Raw genomic sequence first — 25,433 nt, 5'->3', positions numbered from 1 at the left:
GATTATTTGTTGTCTTTAAAAAAATCCAGCAAAAAAGTGACAAAAATCCTTAAAAAATATGACAAAAATTCAACAAAAAAGACAAAAATCCAGCTAAAAAGTGACAAAAATCCAGCAAAAAAGTGACAAAAATCCAGCAGAAAAAGACAAAAATCCAGCAGAAAAAGACAAAAATCCATCAAAAAAGTGACAAAAATCCATCAAAAAAATTACAAAAATCCAGCAGAAAAAGACAAAAATCCAGCAGAAAAAGACAAAAATCCCAAAATAAAAAATTAGAAAGAAAAAAAAATTTGAAAAAAAAAAAAATTTGAAAAGAAAAAAATTTGAAAAAAAAATTATAATCGATTTTTTGCGATTATGCTAATTTTGTAATCGTTTACTGTTGTAATTGAAATCGTAATCTAATTTCGATTAATTGAACAGCCCTAATACGGAGTTTAAAAATGTTAAAATTAAGTATTTTCCTCTAGGGCTGTGCAATTAATCGAAATTCGATTACGATTTCACTTTGTTGTTAGTTTGATTAACATTAACATCAGCCAAAACTAATCATGGATGAAGTAGTCGAGGATTTTGCCTCATGTTCTCTGCCTGAGTTTATATTGACTTCATATTTTTTGAATTGGACACGGCCGTCGTCACGTCTGCTAATCGCTAATTGGTTTATTTCACTGACTGGTCTGTGAGCGTTAGACCCGCCCCTTCAAACTGCTCCAGTTGCTCCGTGTCCAGACTGGGACGGGGAAGAGCAGGGCAGAGCCAGGCAAACAAACAACACATTGGCTACAGTCCTGTCAGGCTCATTATTCTCATTTATTGAAAAAAATAGTATTTTCCCCAATCAAAACACATTTTTATTTAGGAGCTTTTGTTAATGGACCCCGGCAATACACTCCCCATGTATGTTTTGGCCCCCAGGGAAATTCACTTGGAGGCCCCTGTTACCGCTTCAAGATAGCAAGAAGTTGAACAAGCTAAATAACGCTGCTCACACCTGCGCGGCCTTGGCTTCATATGGCTAAATATTTACAGAAAATAATAGTCCTTCTAAATATCTGCATCAGATATTCAAAATACACAATTTAGTGTAATGTATAAGTTGCAGAACAAGTTTGAGTTATTGTTGGTCCCCTCCGACTCAACACTGGAAATACCTCCCGCCTCTTCATGTCGCCCACTCTTCATTTCCATTTGAACTATAGACAAGTTCAGGAGGACGGTGATCACGTGACATTGTTGACCAATCCAGACAGGGGCATATCTTTGCTGATCTGAGGTCAGTTTTGTTGTCCTCCAGAGGGAGATACAAAGCAGGAGAACAGGCTGTTTTATAAAGCAGCGTGTGGTGTCAGACTCCTGTAGTGAGGTCTCGTTATGTAATCACACGAAATGTGACCCCACATTACACCCCACATCGAGCAGTCTGTGCTCAGCAAGATATACTTTTCTTTATTTCTCTCTCTTTCTTTCTCTTCGTTCTCGCTTTCTTTCTCTCCTGTCTATCTTTCTCTCGTTCTTTCTTTCTCTTCTTTTTCTCTCATTTCGCTCTTTCTTTCTCACCTTTTCTTTCTCTTCTTTCTTCTTCTTTAACTCTTCTTTCTTTCTCTCCTTGCCTTCTTTCTATCTCTTTCCCTCTTTCTCTCTCTCCTTTCTTTCTCTTTCTTTCTTTCTCTTTCTCTTTCCCTCTTTCTTTCTCACCTTTCTTTCTTTTTTCTTTCTTTCTCTTTCTCTCTCTTGCTCCCTTTCTTTCTCACCTTTCTTTCTCTTTCTCTCTCTCCTTTCTGTCTCTTTCCCTCTTTCTTCCTCACCATTCATTCTCTCTTTCTCTTTCTCTCTTTCTCTCTTTCTTTCTCCTTTCTTTCTCTTGCTCTCTCTCTCTCCCCTTTCTTTCTCTCTTTCTCTTTCTCTCTTTCTCTTTCCCTCTTTCCCTCTTTCTCTCTTTCTTTCTCCTTTCTTTCTCCTTTCTTTCTCTCTCCCTCCCCTTTCTTTCTCTCTTTCTCTTTCTCTCTTTCTTTCTCCTTTCTTTCTCTTGCTCTCTCTCTCCCTCCCCTTTCTTTCCCTCTTTCTTTCTCCTTTCTTTCTCCTTTCTTTCTCCTTTCTTTCTCCTTTCTTTCTCTTACTCTCTCTCTCCCTCCCCTTTCTTTCTCCTTTCTTTCTCCTTTCTTTCTCTTGCTCTCTCTCTCTCCCCCCTTTCTTTCTTTCTTTCTTTCTCTTTCTCTCCTTTCTGTCTTTTTTTCTTTCTTTCTCTTTCTCTCTCTTGCTCTCTTTCTCTCCTTTCCATCTTTCTGTCTCTCTCCCTTTCTTTATCACCTTTCTTTCTCTTTCTCTCTCTCCTTTCTTTCTCTTTCCCTCTTTCTTTCTCACCATTCTTTCTTTCTTTCTCTCTTTCTCTCTTTCTTTCTTTCTCTTTCTCTCTCCTTTCCTTCTCTTGCTCCCTCTCTTTCTCTCCTTTTCTTTCTTTCTTTCTTTCTTTCGTTTGTTTTCTTTTCTTTTCTTTCGACAAATCAAACTAATCCAGATGAGTCCGAGCCATCATGTTGGCAGACGCTCTACACCCTCCCTCCCTCCGGACTCTGACGGATGGACATGCAGAGGTCTGGGAGAGACTTTTGGCTGTGACTCCGCTCCCCACTGTCCAGCGCGGGGCTAATGATGAGAGCAGAGCAAAGTGAAGGGGCAGATCTGGTCATAAACGAGTGCCGGTCGACCTCTTGAGTGCTTTCTGATCCAGCGGCGGGACAGTACATCAGCCGCCCCTCCAGAAGTGTCACATTAATGCACCCGTTTCACTGGGATCCTCCTCACTCGTAATGTAAGGGCTGTGAAACCGCCAGTTCACAGGGAGGAGGAACATACATGTACTGTGGTTACATGGCCCACAAGTGGACAGCATTCCCCTCTTGTTTAGGCTTATCTAAAAGGTTGAACTTTTGAACCATGAACCATCACAAGACACCCCGCAGAATGTATTGACTCCATATTGGGTATGTTGTAATTAGTGGTGGGCCGTTATCGGCGTTAACGTGCTGCGTTATACTATACTCTGTAAGCTATGATGACTTTCACCGTGATATTTTATGGTCAGCACACATTACACGACTTTTATGCCCAATTTCGGACGCACAGGAGAAACGTGAGTGAATATAGCGTCTCCAAAGCGACACACAGAAGCAGCGGCCAATGACAGAGTGAAAAAAAGACAGAAAAACACCGCAGTGCCTTCCTCTTTCAAAACAGCGACATGAACAACTCATTTCATGGCCACAGCTCCACACGAAACAGCGCAACTTTATCACCAAAACTTCACCAGAGCCTTTTCCAGCTACATTTCAACCACGAGCAGAGTTTAACCGCAGCACTTACTGAGTTTGGAGACGAACTTTACAGCTACTTTTCTCCGAGTCCGTTAGCTTCTCTTTCTCCGCTCTCCTCTGTCTCCTCCGCCTCGCGGCTGAGGTCCGTTTCCTTTTCTTATCAAATCCAAAGAAATACGTCCCGCATCTTCGTGTTGTCGACGTTTATCTCCACTTTGACAGAACTATGGCCAGGTTGAAGCTCGTAGTAGCAGCAGCTGCAGTAGCATGAGCTGCGTTGTTGTGACAGTGATCACGTGACACTGTTGACCAATCAGGAGACACGCACATGCTTCCCGCTCACAAACAGAGGCCTATGTTTTCTGATCTGGTAAGATGGTCCACATTACCCGTAAATAAATACTTGGGGACTCCTGCCACAACTGTCCCACGCGAGAGACTTTTTTCTTTAGCAGGTCATAATGTGCAGAAGAGGAGATTTAGTTTGTCACCAAAAAATTGATTGACACAAAGCTACTGACTGTAAACAGCATTTTGGAAACAGGAGACGAGCCCCTGGTCTAACGCACCGCCTGACTTGAGAAACTCGTCCTCAGAGACTTACTTTTAGTCATTATTTGGGCAGCACACATATTCTGAATGGCTTCGGCAGAATTCAAGCGAGCCATTTTAATCTAGATTAATCTAGATTTAAAAAAAATAATCTATGCCCACCTCTCGTTGTAATGCAATTGTTGTATTTCAGTTATTTTTATTGGATCCTAGGAAGAATAGCAACAGAACCTGAATAAATATGTGTCAGTTTTCATCCAAGAAACTGAATAAAATCATAGTAAAACCACAAAAATCACCAGAAAAAGCATGTGTTAACGCAGAGTTCACTGAATTTAATGAGTTGTCTTATTATTGGGATTGTGTGTTTTTTTTCCTCATTATGACCTGCCTCACTGACTGCACATCCCTGGCTCTCGAGTAATGTGTCTTATTGTAGCTGTGTCGGCTGCTGGCGTATCTCGTTGGACGATCTTAAAAGTAAATTTGCTGAAGGGCACGGTTCGCCTCCAAAAAGGTCTCTGCAGAAGACGCACAGTAAACACAGGGCTGGTTTTTCAGGATCGTTTCAGATATGAGATCAAACACCTCCCCCCCCTCTTCGTGTTTAACGTTTGCACAGCCAATGTGGACGCTACGAAACACGCTAAGCAGTGTTTTTCAGGAGGCTGTGAACCGAAAACAAACACTGACGCTGGGGCTCGTCTTCATGGGGGCGCCGCAGTTGTATTCCGAGGCATTTTATTCCAAGTCGGGGGTGAATTCATTCAGTCCCGCCTCAACCGAGCTTTACCCAAATCTAAAAGCTCAAAAGAAAAGCATCAAAATAGTGAGAAAAAGGGGATGAAATGTCAACAAAAACATCAGGAAAAACACAACAAAAAATGATAGAAAAAATAGCTCAAAAAACAACAAAAATGTGACAAAAATGTGGCGACGTGACGAAAAGTTTCCATCACTTTTGTCGGTCTTAGCTTTCAAATGAGGCGTTACAGTGTTGATCTCCAGTCGAGAAGCTTTTAGATTTGGGTAAAGCCCAGTATAAAAAAAAACATGAATCTAAAAGGAATTCCGTGGAGTATGGTGTGCCACAAGGTTACATTTTGGGGCCGCTATTATTTCTTATTTATATTAATGATTTTGCTTCTGTTTCTACGACCACCTTTCCCGTTCTTTTTGCTGATGATGCCAGTCAAAAGAAGAAGAATAAAAAGCCGAACTGGGGAAAATTCGGCGGGGGGTAAAAGGTTAAAATATGTATTTGTAGAAGTGCACAGTTACGGTAATTTGGGCCAGGCTGGTCAGAGTCCAGGGCTGTTTTTCAGTCCCAGTCGTGGTCCGTAAGTCTGGGACAGATGACATTAGATTTGCCATAAATGTTTAATGATCAGCATTGAATTCACGGTCCACACACGATGAACACATCCAGGAGTGTGTACTTTTGAGAGTGGACTGAAAAACGCTGCTAATACAAGAATCCCATGCATTTCAGAACAGTGTCTGCGCTCAGAGAGAAATCTGTTCTACACGGATGCAAATCAATCTACTGTCATACTGTATAATCTATTCTACACAGAGTTTAGCAACGAACATTTTCCCTCCACACTTTCTACTGGAAGTGCCAATACAACAGAAGTGCCGATCTGTGACAAAAAGAGACAAAAGTGGGCGGGGCGGAATAAGTTGAATACACTTAAAGGAACTGGCCACTGGATATGTTCTTACCCGAGCTTAGACGAGTTGATGCGTACCTGTCTGGTCTTTGTGTGTGCCCTCAGTCACGCAAAACAACCAAAGATGTTGTTAGCATTTGGCCTCTCCTAATGTGTTCCTATAGCTCCAAATGGGGGTGAAGTTGGTATGGTATGGAAAAACGGTGGCCAGCTCCTTTAAGCAATGTTGCAAACAGTGTTAATTTCGTCGACTAAAATATTTAGTCTTAATTTTAGTCAAAGTGATATTTTTTCCGACTAAAATTGGACTAAAACTAAATTAAAAGTTTTTCATGAGACTAAAACTATGACTAAAATCTCCATATATTTTAGTCGACTAAAATAAGACTAAATAAAAATGAAAGGGAGAGACTAAAATCATCCAAACTTCTATTGAGCGTCTGAAAGAGCCTCAGATCATGTAAATTCTCTGTCAGAGGATCAGCTCTGAGCTTTGTTCATGTGGAGCAGCTCCATGAAGCAGAGGAACAAGATTAAATATGATTAAAATGAATATTATCAATGCAAAGTCGACTAAATTTGTCTTAAATTTAGTCGACTAAATTTACTTGCAATTTTAGTCGACTAAAACTAGAATAAACTAGTTTTTTTTTTACTAAATCTCGACTAAAATTAAATTACATTTTAGTCAAAAGACTAAAAATAAAATAAAATATGTTTTGTTAAAATTAACACTGGTTGCTAACATATGGCTTTTTAACATATTTCTCTAAAACGCAGGGACACAACCGGTCGAAGGAGCAGGGATGCACCAATCTGATACTGGCAAAAATACAGGTTGAGGTTGAGGATATCGATATCCGGTATCGGCAACAAATATTCAATACTAAACCAATACATATTTTAGCTCTCAACTTTCACCAAATAAACACTTATGAATATGGGCAGAACCTGGAGAATCCAATCGCTGAATTATTTTGAACCTCCGCAAACGTATTTTCAATCACTACACAAAATGCACATGGAACAACGTGCTAATGCTATAGCGTCCACGAATCAGAGCTGGGACAGGAAGTATGATGGGATCACCTCAAAAGATAAAATAGCTACAGCTGGAGCGTGAGTTTGGGATTTCGTTTATGAAATGCCTTGAAAATAAAAAACTGATCTAACACCTTAGTAATGCACAAGTTAAAATGATCACATCACTTTATGTGAGTTGTTTTGTTTATATTAATGTAACCTAATAGCCCTAGTCTTATACCCAAGGATCTGTAGTGCAGAAAAGCTGAGTTATCTTTGTGTATGTATCTGTTTTTTTCCCTTAGTTTATCGATTGATATCATTGATCTGTAGCATCTCGTTTGCCAAAAAAAATACGAGTTTATTGATCTTACAATGGAGTGAAGAGGACTTTTGATGTTATTCACTCACAGCAGCAACTGTTGAGAAAGTCTCTTGGAATCGTTTAATATCGGATATCGGCATTGGAAGCAGAAAAGCTGGATCGGTGCTAACAAGGAGTGATTGAAGACAGTAGGGCACTGCGTTGGTAGAAGTGAAAAATCCTAGTCCTAATCGGAACTATAATAGAGTGATTAGTAGTTGTTTTGTAATAGCTACTGCATTTTTCTCTTTTTTTTACTAGACACAAAGTTTTAAAAGCTCCAAAGTAAAACCAGCTCCAGTCACTGTGGGGAAGTTTCTGCATCTGCCGTATACCCATCTCTTAAATTCGCATATGCTCAGTAGAAACCAGGACTTTCATGACACAGATACTGCTGAAATCATCACAACTGGCTTCACATAACTTGGATGCTGGCTTATCCAGGACACTGAGTTCAGGATACTGCGTTTACACGGTCACAGACACTCGAAATCGCCGTCACCGACCAGAAACTCCTGTGTTAGCTCATCTCAAAAGGCTGCGGTTATTTTTGTTTCTCTGCAAACACTGAAATCGTTGGGGGCGGCTTGTAATCTTGTCGTGAGTGCGGTCGTCATGCATCAGTGGAAGACTCTGAGGGGACATTTCAGACGCCGGTGAAAGCTCTTCAGCACATATTATCGTTAGGATGCTGTGCGGCGGGGCCAGTAAACGCTAGATCTTCATTACCGCGGTCAGCCTCAGTCTAAGTAAGTGATAATTACGGAGGAAACGCAGCCTCACACCTCTCTACACCGGAGTAATGTGTCTCATCGAGAGGCGGCAGGGACATGGGGCAGCAGATGAGCCAGGAGGGATGCATTAAAGGGGGCGTATCGTGCATAATCGACTGTTTGGAGCTTTTAACGCGTAATCACGTTCACTTCGGTCTGTTCTTGTACGGCAGCAGCGTTCTGATTTATCCTTCTTGGATTTATACTTCTTGGTCTTCATTCATCTATTCCATCCATCACTTATCTTTCACCGGGATGCGACAGTAGTAGAGTATTGGCCTGTGTGGAGACAGACAAAATTCCATCTCCACACACTCTCACCAGCTCCTCCGGTGACATCCCAAGGCATTCCCAGGCCAGCCAAGATAGATAGTCTCTCCAGCATGTCCTGGGTCTTCCCCAGGTCCTACTCCCAGGGGGGCAAGCCTGAAACCCCTACTGTTCAGGGGGCATCTGAAAAACTGGCTCCTCTCGACATGGAGTGAATGAGCTCCTCAGCCTCTCTGTAATTTATCTATTCATTATTCATATGTCATGTGCATAAAGTGTCTAGCTCCTGTCCCTGGTTAGGCTTTTCATGGTATGTACAAGTATAACGATGGAAAACATCATTAAAAAGTATCATACAACATCAACAATAAAAATAAAGAAGAGAAGACATATCTGACCACTTCACATCCCAAGTTCTTCCATACAGTTCAGCGCTCACACTTTTGTTTATTCTTTAGCCACAGTTTCCCTCAAAAAGGCTCAGGTCAATTTGGGACTTTAGCTCCAGTGGCAAAGAGTTTCACAACTTTTTCCCCTTTCACTGAGAACAGACTGACCCAGAGCAGTTCTGCACCACTTCCCTCTTTAGTGACCACTGACTCCAGCTCTGGTGCTCACTCCTCAAGGGCCAACCTGAGGAAGAACTCATTTCGACCACAGTTTTGTCCTTTTGGTCATGATCCAAATTAGGGCTGTGCAATTAATCGAAATTCGATTACGATTACAACAGTAAACGATTACAAAATTAGCATAATCGCAAAAAATCGATTATAAATTTTATTTTTTTCTTAAATTTTTGTTATTTTTTTCCGTTATTTTTTTTTTTCGAATTTTGGGATTTTTGTCACTTTTTTGCTGGATTTTTGTCTTTTTCTGCTGGATTTTTGTAATTTTTTTTAATGGATTTTTGTCACTATTTTTGCTGGATTTTTGTCTTTTTTTTGCTGGATTTTTGTCTTTTTTCTGCTGGATTTTTGTAATTTATTTTGATGGATTTTTGTCTTTTTTATGGATTTTTGTCACTATTTTTTATGGATTTTTGTCTTTTTTTGCTGGATTTTTGTCTTTTTTTATGGATTTTTGTCACTATTTTTTATGGATTTTTGTCTTTTTTTGCTGGATTTTTGTCTTTTTTCTGCTGGATTTTTGTCTTTTTTATGGATTTTTGTCACTATTTTTTATGGATTTTTGTCTTTTTTTGCTGGATTTTTGTCTTTTTTTGCTGGATTTTTGTCTTTTTTCTGCTGGATTTTTGTCTTTTTTATGGATTTTTGTCACTATTTTTTATGGATTTTTGTCTTTTTTTGCTGGATTTTTGTCTTTTTTTGCTGGATTTTTGTCTTTTTTCTGCTGGATTTTTGTCTTTTTTATGGATTTTTGTCACTATTTTTTATGGATTTTTGTCATTTTTTTGCTGGATTTTTGTCACTTTTTTGATGGATTTTTTTAAAGGCAACAAATAATCGTTTGAATAATCGTGATTTCAATTATGACAAAAATAATCGTGATTATTATTTTTTCAATAATCGAGCAGCCCTAATCCAAATCTCACAACCGCAGGTGAGAGTAGGAACATAGGTAGATCGGTAAATCGAGAGCTTTGCCTTTCGAATCTTCATCACAACAGCCCGATACAGCGACCGCATCGATCTGTCTATCGATCTCACGCTCCATCCGTCCCTCACTCACAAACAAAACCCCCGAGATACTTGACTCTCCACCAACCCGAAGATCGCAAGCCACCTTTTCCCCCACAGAGAACCATGACCTCTAGTTTAGTCCAAGAAGTAACGAACAGAACCAGTACCAGGTCTGTCGTACGGTCGGCTAAAATCAAGCACACAACGTACTGCCCAACAATCAGCAGGTCCATTTAGCTCCGATTCCCTTCGAACAAAGAGAACAGAATCAAACATTGCTGTAATATTGCCCCATAGTGTTGCTGAGACCCTTGGGTAAAATGCTATGCTACTTTGCCTACTCCAGTCGCTGAAAGACTTCAAGAAAGGTCATACTGCGAAGAAAAGCCTTACATGAAAGACCGCATTAGAGCTTCTTAAAAGTTCACACTCCATCTGAGGAATCTGAGGTCACGGAGGGCGGCCATGTTGGTCTGAAAAGTGCAGCAGTCAGAAGTTAATCCCTCGTTTGGACCAATTATCTTCAGTCTCGGGAGCTTTTTGGCAGCGGTCTGAGGGAGCGGAGTGGAGCCGAGGCGGTGGTAAAAGAGTTCTGCAAGATCGTTTCTGCTGCGGCAAACGGTTCGGTCTCGGTTCAGTGATCAGGAAGACGTGTTTCCAGACAAGTCCGAGTCCAATGCTCATCTTTTTGTGTGGGATATTAAGCAGACGTGGGTGTTGTTGTCACTGTATCCGGCCGTATCCCGTGATCGATGAGGTTTGGACAATGGAAAATGGTACAGAGAACACTACGGTTTTACCAAAAGCCCTTTAGTGCCAATTTCGGACACCTTTTACTAAACATCGCAGCCTCTTCTGGACCTCTGCTGGACCACCTGTCAAGGGGATGTTCCAGATAATCCTTAGTGCGGGAGAGGAGGACTTAAAGAGGGGGTACACATAGCACCAGTCTATAGCACACTACAATGATGACGAAACCTTCTGTTGGTCTGTCAATGCAGTAAATTAGAATAACTGCCTTGTATAAAATTGCTCTTTCAAAATGGTGGTAGCAAATGGCTTGAAATAGGCCTCTGTCTCTTTAAGAACCTCTGACCCTTTCCGACACGCCCCCTCCACACGCTGTCAGTGGCATCACAACACTTTCTCCACAGTATTGAAACTACGATCGGTGCATTTTAATTTTTATTGTTGGAAAGGAGCTACTGTTTATCACTTTGGGAACAATGGCCACACAGGATGTGATTTGAAGACGAACCTTCCACACCGCACGCTTGGAAGAGGCTCTTGCCTGAAAAATAACTGCTGTTTGGAGGCTATCTCTTTGCATCTGCCATGCCCTATGGATCTCTAACTATACCCCCATGGACTACACCAGGATCTGCAGGAGCCCATACGATTTAAAAGACGGACATTATCTGTGCAGGTGGACAATGGTTTTTACCCCGTTAGCTTGTTATAAGGACTACAGCTCATTGTTGATGAAAAGTCTACAATAAACCACAAATGTGTAAAGCCAGGCTCATTGTGTGATTATCGTAAAGGCTGCTTCAAGTAGTTGCCTGCTTTATTGACGTTATTTGTGCATAATATGCTGCCTGTTTTCAATGAATGTTGTGAAGGTGAAGGTTGTTAGCTTGCCGTGGCTAATAGTGCCGTAGCTCCGGGAGAAAACCACTCGGCTACGACTCACTGTAGATGAAATGTGAGCAATAAACTACACAATCAACAAGCCAGGCTCCGTGTGGGATCATCATAAAGGCTGCTTCAAGCAGTTGCCTGTTGTAGTGGCGTTTTTAGTGCATAATATGCTGCTTGTATTCAGTGAATGTTCCCGTTAGCTTATCGCGGCTAGCTTGTTAGCTCCGGGAGAAAACCATTCGGCTACGACTCACTAGATGAAATGTGAGCAACAAACTACAAAATCAACAAGCCTGGCTCCGTGTGTGATCACCATAAAGGCTGCTTCAAGCAGTTGCATGTTTTTGTGTCGTTTTTAGTGCATAATATGCTGCTTGCATTGTGAATTTTCCCGTTAGCTTGTCGCGGCTAGCTTGTTAGCTCCGGGAGAAAGCCACTCGTCTATGACCCATTGTAGATGAAATGTGAGCAATAAACTTCCAAATCAACAAGCCAGGCTCCGTGTGTGATCATTGTTAAAGGGTTCTTTATGTGTGTGGTGGTTTTATTGACTTTATTTGTGCATATTTCTCGTTTCCACGTGATGACTCGAGGTTTAGCTTAGCATTAGCTTTCTCCGGAGGCTCTGTGCATCATCAAGGCCCAGCGCAGAACCAGCCACTGAAATAAGTGTTCTTGTCACCGGTTTTAATCATGGGTGTTTCGGTAACAGAAACACTGATGTGTGTCTTTGTAAAAGTCTGCTGTGGCTCCGGTTCACAACACATGAAGCTAATCCTCCATGATGACTCTGTTTACATCTTAGGGCTAGACACTGCGGGGAGGGGGTTCTGCTGAGGAGCAGTGGTTGGTTACTCGGCTGGTGACGAAAGGTCGGGGGCGTATCCTGGAGGTCGAGGGCGTTTCCTGAAGGAATCAGGCGTTTTGTCCCTAAAATGGCTGCCATCAGAGTTTTTACAGACTACTCGAAAATACGTGAATGTGCTAAGGCAACACTTCAGGCATGTTTTTAATGAGGGAATGACATCATAACATGATGTAAAGCTTGAAAAAGTCGATTTTGCATAATACCCCCCCTTTAAAAACGAATAACCCAGACAAGTCAAAGTCAAGCACATCGTATACTTGACCTCGATTTTACGAACTAAAGGCATTTCCCTTGAAATTTTAATGGAATTGACAGTTCTTTCCACATCTTTGGGCAAACAAACAATGCATATGTGCAGACCTAGTTTGGTTCAGTCCTGGTTTCGTTCTGGTTTCCGCTAAGATATCCAGGGTGATTTTGTCGAATTGTTTCCTGTTTGGTCTGAAAACTTTGTACTTCCCCGTTTCCTGTTGTTAGTCTATCTCCAACTTCCCCATCAAGTGTTGCCGTCTAAAATTAGCACAAACACAGTTGTAGCAGTAGCACGATGGGTCTCACTGTTCAGCATTTGGAAAATCCGAAAAAAGAAGACATTGGAGACAAAACCTATGCTTGAATGTATCACAAACAGACTTCTAAACTATCTGCTTGGCGTCTCGACACTTAGAAATTTGAAATAATGGCCTTAGTAAGGATACTTCAGTAACCCTTAAACACAGCGGGTTGATGAGCAGTTTGCCTGGAGCGCCCTCCTCAGGCAGCAGCGGGAATAACTTGGCAAAAAACAAACTCTTTTAAATTACAGCGATGTTAGCTGCGCCATGAACACACTTTGAGCACAGAATGGTTCAGAACCGATCCAATGGTGGATTGTGGGCTTCGAAAATGTGGAGAACTGCTATGTTATTATACCAATGACGCACTAACCGGTAAGGACAGATCTGAGCTCTACAGCGGTAGAAGAAGAAACCATCAAAGTGAACAGAATGACCTGAGAATTACACGAAACTGAGCAAATTAAGTGCAATTCAATGCCTTATGCAAGTATTAAGAGTACATACTTCTGCTGGCATCATCAGGGCCATGGTGAAAGGCCCGGTGAACGGATATAGAGCGATTATTTTGGTGGAGTGTTTCAGTTGGACAAAAAGGTCAGGACAAACTTTGGCCTTTCTTAAAAGCTTCAGTCGCCCTCAGTGACCCAAGGCTCAATTATGCTCCCACTTCATGCGTAAATAGATCAGTGCGTTCCAAGCGTAGCTACTGTCACTGCATTTATGCTTCCACTTGTTTAAAATGTCCAGCATGCGTTATCATGAGCGACCACCAGAGGGCAGTGGGAAATGTACTCAAACGGGAGATGAAGAGCTGGAACCAAAACAATATGGCAACACCCGCACCACACTTACTAGAAAATGAGGTAATGCGGTGGTGCTTTTGACAGCAAACATAATTCCAAATCCAGTCATATGGCAAAATAAGCTTGTGGACGCCATTTTAGGGCTGCTCGATTATTGAAAAAATAATAATCACGATTATTTTTGTCATAATTGAAATCACGATTATTCAAACGATTTGTTGCCTTTAAAAAAATCCATCAAAAAAGTGACAAAAATCCATCAAAAAAATGACAAAAATCCATTAAAAAAATGACAAAAATCCATTAAAAAAATGACAAAGATCCAGCTAAAAAAGACAAAAATCCAGCAAAAATAGTGACAAAAATCCATAAAAAAATGACAAAAATCCATTAAAAAAATGACAAAAATCCATTAAAAAAATGACAAAAATCCATTAAAAAAATGACAAAGATCCAGCTAAAAAAGACAAAAATCCAGCAAAAATAGTGACAAAAATCCATAAAAAAAAAGACAAAAATCCAGCAGAAAAAAGACAAAAATCCATTAAAAAAGTGACAAAAATCCAGCAAAAAAAAGACAAAAATCCATTATAAAAATGACAAAAATCCATAAAAAGAGACAAAAATCCAGCAGAAAAGTGACAAAAATCCAAAAATAAAAAATTTGAAAAAAAATGTGGAAAAAAAAATTGCAAAAAAAAAATTTGAAGAAAAAAAAATAAAATGAAAAAAAAAAAATTATAATCGATTTTTTACGATTAAGCTAATTTTGTAATCGTTTACTGTTGTAATCGAAATCGTAATCGAATTTCGATTAATTGCACAGCCCTACGCCATTTTGATCGTTTTGATTCAAGAAAGGCAGATGCCAGATTTGCTGCGTCTTTACAATAACTCGTTGAACCCTATCCAGTCCTTTGTACATAAATGTGGACAATATAGACACAAAGTCATATCTGCCAGGCTCCCAAAGTGAGTTTTCAACATGCAGAGATCATCAGTCTGGCCCGCACTGATTAAAGCCTGTCTGAGTGCACATGGCTGCCCCGTGTACCTGAGGGACCGCCATGTTATCATGAATGTGAGCGTCTCCTGATTGTAAGCCCTCTTCATTTGCATGCCGTACATCTTTGTTTGTCTTCTATACGAAGGGCCTTCAGTTCATGGCCGTGTTTTTCTCCGTCGATGGCAGTGCTCAGAAGCAAGTCCTAATTGCTGCTGCTCCTAAGTGAGGCTTGTGTAAACTAAATATCGAGGTTTTACAGCAGGGGTACTTTCCTCTGTCACTGGACGATTTTGTGTGTGTGGTGAAACTCCCCACTGTTCACTAATATCAAGCTTTGCTCACAGGATCATGAATATTTTCAGTAGTTTAGATCAGCGGTTCTCAACTGGTGGGTCGGGACCCAAAGATGAGTTGCAGAACTGTTTTCGGTGAGTTGTGACATTTCTCTTAAGAGGAGACACTACAGGCAAAACTAATTTTTTTCAGTTTTCAGGTTTTGGGCCAAATTGGTCTCTGAACATACAAGCTTTCACCCGGAAACAGAAAATATGCCTAATCTTCACAACAACATGTTTAAATATTGCGCTGATTCAATGTTCCCCCATAGACTTATATGGGAGAACAAAATTTCAAGGGCCTTTTTCTCAAAACACATTTTTCTGTCATTGTGGCGACACTATGTCCACGTCAGTCGGACCTAAAGACTTCACATTTTCCAGCCTTGGACTGAACAATATTTGGAAGATTTTTTCAAAGGGATTTTTTATTATCTAATCCCTTAAGCCCCATTTATTGAGTTTTGAATGTCAAAAAATGAGGCGAAAATTACATATTTACAAATTCTTCCACTAAAAAACAGCTTATTTTAAAACTAAACAAGAAATCCAAAATCCCCTCTGAGAAAGTCTTGGTAACTCATTTATCAATAAAATGAAACAATAAATTTGAATGTAGCTCTATCCATTATTCAGATTTCATCGTTCTTATATGAAAAGATAAAATGACAGAAAACTTGCCATGTATTTTCTTCTCACATTTATGCCAGTGATCGACAGCAAAAGTTTCAAATTGATATCTGTAAATATAAAATATTCACCTGCAGTGTCTCGCCTTAATATCCATGCACAGAAAAAGTATAGAATCAGCACTTGTGTCTGTTATTTTATTCAACTATTTTTTTTTTGAGGAATAGAGAATAATTGACATAGTATTTAACAAGTCTAAGTCATATTGTGTCGCGGCTTGTCATCCCGGGGTGATTGTGGGTCCTGAGGCCATACCAGCTGTGAAACACTGCTTGCATTTTGATACATTTCTCACCATCATCCGTCGCAGAATACAGATACTTCTTATTTTTCATTAGAAGGAAGGATTATTCCAAAGTGTAAAAAAAATTAAATGACCAGCGTCAGAAAAATAGCTGACCTTTCATTTTCTGTTTGGCAAAGATTTCCAACATACATATTGGCAGTTCCTCGACTTAGCCCACTCTCCCCTACGATGAAGGCCAGGATGTGGGTGAGTGGATGTGTTGTTCCAAAATGTGCTCGGTGAAGGTTAAAGGAACAGGCCACCAATTTTCCATACTGAGATATGTTCTTATCTGAGCTTAGACGAGTGGATTAGTACCCGTCTGGACAGGTACACATCAACTCGTCTAAGCTCAGGTAAGAACATATCACAGTGTGGAAAAACGGTGGCCTGTTCCTTTAAGAGGTTCAACAGTAGTTTCGGCAGTTTTCTTGAGAAACCATCCAGGGTGGTTTATTTTCGTTAATCCAATTTGTTAACTTACTTTGTTGAGTTGATTTTACTTAGCCTTTACGTACAGGACTGTAAAGTTTGGAGTGTTTAGGCGCTGCTTTACGGCACATGTTGTTCTAAAGAATAAAAGCACTGACAAAACATTTGGGGCTTACATGTGTAGAGCAGGGTTTCCGTTAGCCGGCTGTAGCCGGCTTTTGGCCGGTTTGCAAAGCAAATGGCCGGTAAAAATAATTTCCATCGGCCAAATTGGCCGACAGTAAAAAATATGGAGAAAATATAGAAAAATATATTAAATACAACATGTCACCTGGGTCAGTGACTAACATAACAAAGTGTTTTTGAGACAGCTCCAAATATTAAAGAAAGGTTCAATGTTTTTATCAAAAAGCCCATTTTACAAAGCGCAGTTGAAGCGCCATCATCACGCTGGAAATGAAAGGATTTTCTCTTCGTGCTTCGTCACATTTTCCAAGAAAACAGTGAACTACAGGTACATTTACTTTTATAAAAGTGTGAAGAACTCAGCAATACTTTTGATTAGGATATTCTTTAAACGAGCGTGTGGTCGCGCTGTCCTGCACTGGCTCTTCCTGGGAGAGTAGCCGGATTTAGAGGCTCTTCCCTCAGTCTGCGCAGACGCCTCGGCTTAGTTACTGGTGTTGGAGCCGCTCAGAGTAGCCGGGTTTAGAGTTGCTTCCCTCGGTCAGTCTGCGCAGACGCCTCGGCTTAGTTACCGGTGTTGGAGCCGCTCTAGAGCGCGGCAGAGCTGGGTCCATGTTCGATTTGCATATTATATTTCAGCGGTGACAGACTTAGTCATTATTTTACACCTGATGTCACGTTGAAGCCCAGCCCTCGCTGAGCAGCTGATGTGGTCAGACCTGGATGAGGGTCAGAGATATGGGCTACTTTCTGTCTGAGTTAAAGTGCAGATGAGGCTTCGTCCACGTGAAACCTGCCGCTCTCGATCGATCCACGCGCACTTTATATTTGGATTCAGCTGCATTTTCTCACATCACTTTTTTATTAGCAATAGTCGTCTTTTGGACCCACTAAAGCTCTGTGTAGGTCTGCCTAAATGTAGATTGTTATTGATAATAAGCCACGTTCATTATGTATATATTTTTTAATGGCCGACAAAAAAAAGTGTAGCGGAACCTCTGGTGTAGAGACCACACCATACCTGGACATTTAAGAAAAAAAAGAATTTGCCGGCAAACTTGTTTCCGTGCTGTGTCCTGGCTGTCTCGGCCTTACGTGCTGTGGAATGTAATTGATTTCTGGGTGGAAATATGTTCCAGTGGCGAGAGGACACCTCCGCCTGGGCCCAAATTGCCATGTGCTGAGTGACAATTTCATCAGGAGCTCCCCCCCCCCTCTCTCATCTGTCACAGAAAAAAAATAAAAACCCGTCGGGACCTGTGCGCTCGCCTCGACGTGGAGGGTCAGGGGGAGAGCACGGAGCGACGCGAGGAGTTGTTGAAGTGTCAGCGCAGTTATTAGGTTCCCCATGTGAGCACAGACTCGCAATCCTACTCACTTTAGATGTTCCCTACCGTTTTTTTCTACCGTCCTCCACATTTTTAAAGCTCATAATCATCACGTCGCCCTGAAGCCGTTAATAGAGATAAGATTAACTGGTTTTACGATTACCGCGGTTATAAAAGCTTACGGTAGTTTCATTAAGACGTTTAGGGCCTGAGGTTAAAGCGCTGCGAGCTCCGGAGCTCCACCACAAAACACGTGAAGTGGCAGGTTTAATAATCCAGTGTGCAGGGAGCAAAAGAAGAGTCCCAAAAGAACCACGTGTCATGGTGCAATTAATGAAAAAATGCAACAAAAAAAAAAATGCAGCACCACTAAACACGAGAGAATGTGTCTTTGACTGCACTTCAACTCATTATTACTATTTTCAGTTTATATTTTGACAAAAGTAACTCAGAAGTAACTCAAAGTAGTGTAACTCGATTTTTTTGAAACAGCAATATGTAATAGAAACATATTAACTTACTGTAACTACTGATACAGAATATATTACGATCTTAAAGTGACTTGCCCAACACTGCTGACATGTTCGTTCATTTAGGAGCTCTTTTATAGTGATCGGTTTAAAACATTCACACAAATTTGCTTCCTTTAGATAAGGCTAAAATGATTATTCTTTTGCTTGTTAGTTATTTTAAAATCATAACTTTATTCTGTTTTTTTCGCCAAGATAAAGCATAAAGATAAAAGACCGGCTGAAAGGTCAATATCTTCAATTAAAGTGACAGTCTGGAAGTCTAAATGTTTTACAACCCCCTGGTCTCGCATTTTGATGTAAAGTAAGTAAATAATATATAAATGTTATTTTTTATAAAGTCCCTCCTTAACTAATCAGCAACTAATCAGAGTCTAATATCCTCCCACGTTGACCAATGAGACGAGCTTTTCCTGTGAACCAGCCCGTCAGGTCCAATCAGGAGGGAGGGGGGAGGAGCTTGATTCTGGAAATTGACGGTTGAGCTTCAAACTTCACTCTCCTCACACAATTTCATACAATCGCAATATTTTTCCTCATAATAATGGTGACATCCCTGACCAACCCCGGCCTTTACGTTTCAGAGTCATTGTCTTATTCGTGCACAGACATTATTTCAGATTATAAAACTAAATAACTAAACTAAATAATTGGGGGTGGAAATAGCAAAATATGGGCGGAATTTTTTTATTTATTTTTTAAATGGGAAGAAAATAGAGGAAAAAAGGGGGAAATGGAGAAAATATGGGGGAAAGATGGGGGAAAATTGTTTGGGTTTCTTCCGTACCCTCTTCAGGACGGATGATCTTTTTGATGTAAATGAACCTCTTTACCCCCACCTGAACCGAGCACATTTTCTCCAGTTTGGCTTTACCCAAATCCAAAAGCTTCACGGAAAAAAAGCGTCGAAATGGGGTCGAAAACTGGGATGAAAACGCAACAAAAAAGTGGCAAAAAAAACGGCAAAAAACACACACACACGAGCGGCAAACAAGTGACAAAAACACCACAAGCTAAATGTGCTCGATTCAGGTGGGGGTTAAGAGGTTAAGATACTTGACTGCACATTTTTGCATAGTCCTGATGGTTCGCTTCATCATCGTTGTTGAGAAAGTCCCCACAAATACGGAGATATTCGTTTTCAGACTCCGTCCGGGTGTGTTTTTGATGAGGACATGACATTATACCATCGCAAAAAGCCGAAAAGGGCAATTTATCTTCATGTGGCTCAGAGCTGGAGGAGTGAGCAGCTACCTCTTTCTCTTCCCTCCAGTTTTTTTTCTTAAAAGGGTATGACTCACGCTGACCATTCCAGTGCCTTTTCCCTTTTCCGGCGCCCTGAGTTTTGGGGGCTGAATTGAAGCAGCCGGTGGAAGTGTGCTCACTCAGGAAGGGGCTTCAGGCAGAGGAAATGGGACAACAATAGCCCCGGCCAGCAGCGGAAAAAAAACACACAGCACGCACCAGAAAGTGTGATTCTTCCTAAGAGCTGCAGCTTAGTCAAACAGACGTCACGCACAGGTCTCAGCAGTCGGTTTAGTAAAACATGCTCCGAGATCCTACATCGGGAGACAACTGAGGGCAAACAAAGTACTGCTCACGGTATGGAGCGATACTACAGCACAGATGGATATTCTCACAAACTCTTACATCGTATCAAGTGTATTCTTACTGAATCAAACCATATTTACTTTACCTTACAATGACACGATGGGGAAAATGCATCAAATAACTTTCATCTGGCCTTGAGACGTCTCCACAAAGAGCTGGAAGCCGAGCTCAGAAAACATTCAGCAGTTTTCATGTTGCAAACTCTAACTCTCTATTGCAAAACTTTTCACACTCAGCTTGGTCATAGAAAAAACAATACAAATGTTTTTGACTAAAGATAGTTTGGTTAAATCAAGATTAGGAGCTGATTAAAATGCTTCTGCCATTTGCATCATTCACAAAGTTTGAACCTCTTCACCCCCGCCTGAGCCGAGTGCATTGTCTCCAGTTCGGCTTTACAAATCCAAAAACTTCTAAACTGGAGAGCAACAGTGCAATGCCTCATTTGAAGGTTAAGACCCACAAAAGTGCTCGGAGCTTTGTTGTCGCTGCGTTTTTGTCACATTTTTGAAGCGTTTTTGTCCTGTTTTCGTGTCTTTTTTTTCTTGCTTTTTTTGGTTACCTTTTTTGTCAAGCTTATAGATTTGGACAATGCCATACTGTAGTAGCCTGGCATCCAGACTAATCTCCGATGTTTATTAATTAATAAACAGGAGACTAGTCTGGGGACCCTGTCGTAGAAAAGCTACTGCTTGAGGCGGGACTAATGTGGGACGACCGAAGCACAGCAGCCAATGAGAACATGGCGGCTGTGACGACAGAAACAGCGACAAGAAAGTTGTCGTCATTCGGACGTTAACAATGACGCTCCTGCCACATGGAGTTCAGGAAATGACTTCTGTCGTTTATGTCAGAAAAACTAGAGAATACAAGCAAACCGGAGCATTACGTGAAGTGGGCGCTTGTGTTGAAAAACTACAAAACAAAGGCACAACAGCGTGACGTCCGTTCAGGGAGCAGCTCTGAGTGGTCGGTAGGCTCCATATCGCTGCGTCACTTCCTTTGAAAGGGCGCAATGGAGTGTTGCCAGACCCTCTTCTGTAAAGAAGCGGAGTCTGGTTGGCGAGACTAATACTGTAGACCAGTGGTTCTCAACCTGGGGGTCGGGACCCCCATGGGGGTCGGGAGACAAATTTGGGGGGTCGCCAGATCATTTAGATAAAATATACATATTTTCATTAGCAAATACTCTAATGTTTTATTGTAGCATGTGTTTGCTATTGTACCAGAGTGCCATTATGTGTTTGTAGTTTGATGAATTTTATTTCAGCTATTTATTTTTTTTCTTTGTTTTTCAAGAATTATGTAGGCTACTGAATCCTATTTCTCATGGTGTGACCCGGGCGGGGGGTCACGAACCCCTTTACTTGTTATAATGGGGGTCGCGGCTCCAAAAGGTTGAGAACCACTACTGTAGACAATGTGCTGGGTTCATGTGGGAGTTAGGAGGTTAATCAATGTCAGACTGATTTATATTTCATTTACACATTTTGGAATCTTGTGCTTTCGTATTAAACTAATTTGGGTTAGAACATCGCAGTTTGTTTGAATGAAAAATCTGAAATGTAACACACTGTAATACATCATCCATTGTAATATACGGTATTGAAATATGTAATCACATCGGGCCCTCGGTGTTGTGATTGGATCGTGACAAAAGTGCATGGTCCCAGCCCGAGTTGACAAAGCCTGGCCCCGGTGCTGCTGTCGGGACCACATCACCCGATCATTTCTTTGATTTTTACTTGAAGCGTCACCAACAGCACCTCATATTTACCGTGAGAGGAAAAAGTCAGCCCCATCACGGCGCTCCAGAATCCCCCCCTCCCAGACCTCCGCAGACACGAAAAGCTCCGGGGACTTACCCTGATCCTCCTCATGGCAGCCACAATCTCCACTCTGCTGCTGGGCCGCGCCACATCCAGGCTCCCGATGTACTGTCAAGAGAAGCAAGAGCAAACAAGGCTCAGACAGGCTCGGACTCAACCAGTCACTTCATAAAAGACACGGTTCAAACTCTGATCGAACACTTTGCGCACACCCGAGCGTTTTGAAGCAACTGTGCATCTCTGGAGTAGTTCCATCACACAGTAACAGAAGGCTACTCTTACTTGACTAAAGCATTTGCTGACTCGAAGAACAGTGAGTAAATCTCTGACAAAAGCTGCATTAATTATGTAGACTTGTGTCTTTGTGGGTGTGAATTGGCAAGGCAAGTTTATTTGTAGAGCACAATTCATACACAAGGCAATTCAAAGTGCAAGTTCACAGTGGCATAAATATAAGAAAACAAAGACAATCAATAAAAACATCAACATAGAATTAATCAATTACAGCAAGAGGCGAGAGTGTAGATAAAATACTTTCAGTTATATGCATTTTTAAGTCTTGTTTGGACTCGCTCTGTCTTGATAGATAGATAGATAGATAGATAGATAGATAGATAGATAGATAGATAGATAGATAGATAGATAGATAGATAGATAGATAGATAGATAGATAGATAGATAGATAGATAGATAGATAGATAGATAGATAGATAGATAGATAGATACTTTATTGATCTCACAGATGGAGAAATTACATTCGATGAGAGAGCATCCGGCAGCAGCACCCATTCATTGAGTACTATTTTTAAGCCTTGTTTTTACTCACTCTGTCTTGAGCACTATTTTTAAGTCTTGTTTTGACTCGCTCTCTCTTGAGCACTATTTCACTCTGTCTTGAGCACTATTTTTTAAGTCTTGTTTTGACTCGCTCTGTCTTGAGTACTATTTCACTCTGTCTTGAGCACTATTTTTTAAGTCTTGTTTTGACTCGCTCTGTTTTGAGCACTATTTCACTCTGTCTTGATCACTATTTCACTCTGTCTTGAGCACTATTTCACTCTGTCTTGATCACTATTTCACTCTGTCTTGAGCACTATTTCACTCTGTCTTGATCACTATTTCACTCTGTCTTGAACACTTCTTCACTCTGTCTTGAGCACTATTTCACTCTGTCTTGAACACTACTTCGCTCTGTCTTGAACACTATTTCACTCTGTCTTGAGCACGATTTCACTCTGTCTTGAACACTACTTCACTCTGTCTTGATCACTATTTCACTCTGTCTTGAGCACTACTTCGCTCTGTCTTGAACACTACTTTGCTCTGTCTTGAGCACTATTTCACTCTGTCTTGAACACTATTTCGCTCTGTCTTGAACACTACTTCGCTCTGTCTTGAGCACTATTTCACTCTGTCTTGAACACTATTTCGCTCTGTCTTGAACACTACTTCGCTCTGTCTTGAGCACTATTTCACTCTGTCTTGAGCACTATTTCACTCTGTCTTGAACACTATTTCACTCTGTCTTGAACACTACTTCACTCTGTCTTGATCACTATTTCGCTCTGTCTTGAACACTACTTCGCTCTGTCTTGAACACTACTTCGCTCTGTCTTGAGCACTATTTCACTCTGTCTTGAACACTATTTCACTCTGTCTTGAACACTACTTCACTCTGTCTTGATCACAATTTCGCTCTGTCTTGAACACTACTTCGCTCTGTCTTGAGCACTATTTCACTCTGTCTTGAACACTATTTCACTCTGTCTTGAACACTACTTCACTCTGTCTTGAACACTATTTCACTCTGTCTTGAACACTATTTCACTCTGTCTTGAACACTACTTCACTCTGTCTTGATCACTATTTCGCTCTGTCTTGAACACTACTTCGCTCTGTCTTGAACACTACTTCACTCTGTCTTGATCACTATTTCGCTCTGTCTTGAGCACTACTTCGCTCTGTCTTGAACACTACTTTGCTCTGTCTTGAGCACTATTTCACTCTGTCTTGAACACTACTTCACTCTGTCTTGAGCACTATTTCACTCTGTCTTGAACACTATTTCGCTCTGTCTTGAACACTACTTCGCTCTGTCTTGAGCACTATTTCACTCTGTCTTGAACACTATTTCACTCTGTCTTGATCACAATTTCGCTCTGTCTTGAACACTACTTCGCTCTGTCTTGAGCACTATTTCACTCTGTCTTGAGCACTATTTCACTCTGTCTTGAACACTACTTCGCTCTGTCTTGAGCACTATTTCACTCTGTCTTGAGCACTATTTCACTCTGTCTTGAACACTACTTCGCTCTGTCTTGAGCACTATTTCGCTCTGTCTTGAACACTACTTCGCTCTGTCTTGAACACTACTTCACTCTGTCTTGAGCACTATTTCACTCTGTCTTGAACACTATTTCACTCTGTCTTGAACACTACTTCACTCTGTCTTGAGCACTATTTCGCTCTGTCTTGAACACTACTTCGCTCTGTCTTGAACACTACTTCGCTCTGTCTTGAGCACTACTTCACTCTGTCTTGATCACTACTTCACTCTGTCTTGAGCACTATTTCGCTCTGTCTTGAACACTACTTCGCTCTGTCTTGAACACTATTTCACTCTGTCTTGATCACTATTTCACTCTGTCTTGAACACTACTTCACTCTGTCTTGAACACTACTTCGCTCTGTCTTGAGCACTACTTCGCTCTGTCTTGAACACTACTTTGCTCTGTCTTGAGCACTATTTCACTCTGTCTTGAACACTACTTCACTCTGTCTTGAGCACTATTTCACTCTGTCTTGAGCACTATTTCGCTCTGTCTTGAACACTACTTCACTCTGTCTTGAGCACTATTTGGAATTGGTTTTATTTCATTCCATGCTGGAGTATTCATTGGAAATATCAAGATCTTTACATTATTGTGTGTCAGATTACGCAAAAGCACTTTATAAATGCATTTATTGTTGTTCTTATGATCCTTGTGATCATAGCCATCACAATTACTCACTCAGTGCTCAAGCAGCCAATATTTACTTTGAGGAACATTTGCCTCCACCTTTACGCGCTCCCCGCTCTCATTACGCGTAAACAAAACTAAATAAAGGGTACAGACCCTTTAATCCACACGCCAACATGTTGTCATGGCGCAAAAAAACGAAAACTCCCCTTCGCTCTCTACGTGTGCACCACTTCCCACTTTTTTTTACCTTCGCATCGAAGTTGAGCCCATGCTGGAACGCTTCCTCGTTGTGCAATGGTATCCTCAGGTCGTGCCCATCGTCCACGAGATTATACTTAGTTCTCACGGGCATTTTTTGGGGTCGCAGCGTCCGCGAGCGCTGCGATAACTCCGAAACAAAACCAAAAGAAACAAAAAAAACACCCGACACGATCCAGCGGAGTAAAATCCCCCCGGAAAACTGCGCGCTAAATCCGGCGTTCCATGGCAGCCCTTACCGTCCCGGTGTTGCAGCGGTAAAAAAAAAAAAAAAAAAAATAGCTCCAAAGGGGGCGGTGAAGGAGCTTCGTATAGCCCAGTATAGCCTCGTAGTCCCCCCCCCCCTCCCTCCGCCAGTGACGCGCTACAGACCGGGTAGAATCCTCGGGGAAAGACGTGTGGGAGAGGGCAGGCGAGGGCGCGCGGAGGACATGTGGAGGTTCTTTTTTTTTCAGGGGGGGGGGTTACTTTTCCGTGGGGCGCGTCCTCCTGAAGTTG

The 25,433-nt window shown here is 41.3% G+C and overlaps 1 protein-coding gene across 2 annotated transcripts in view; it reads right to left on the bottom strand.

Moving 5' to 3' along the window:
- Positions 1-25,029, bottom strand: part of LOC306981333 (carboxyl-terminal PDZ ligand of neuronal nitric oxide synthase protein-like) — a gene marked incomplete at its 5' end in the record, with an annotated part of 286,117 nt that extends 261,088 nt beyond the window's left edge. For both annotated transcript variants that reach the window (XM_079580914.1, XM_079580913.1), the window contains 2 exons: positions 21,751-21,822; positions 24,925-25,029. In XM_079580914.1, the coding sequence (XP_079437040.1) occupies positions 21,751-21,822; positions 24,925-25,029 (177 nt within the window). The remainder of the gene's footprint in view (positions 1-21,750; positions 21,823-24,924) is intronic.
- Between the last annotated feature and the right edge of the window lie 404 nt (positions 25,030-25,433).

This window comes from Gobius niger, assembly GCF_951799975.1.
Source record: "Gobius niger genome assembly, chromosome: 22".
Taxonomy (NCBI): domain Eukaryota; kingdom Metazoa; phylum Chordata; class Actinopteri; order Gobiiformes; family Gobiidae; genus Gobius; species Gobius niger.
The sequence above is the reverse complement of the archived record's forward strand: the minus strand, read 5'-3'. Positions and strand labels throughout refer to the sequence as shown.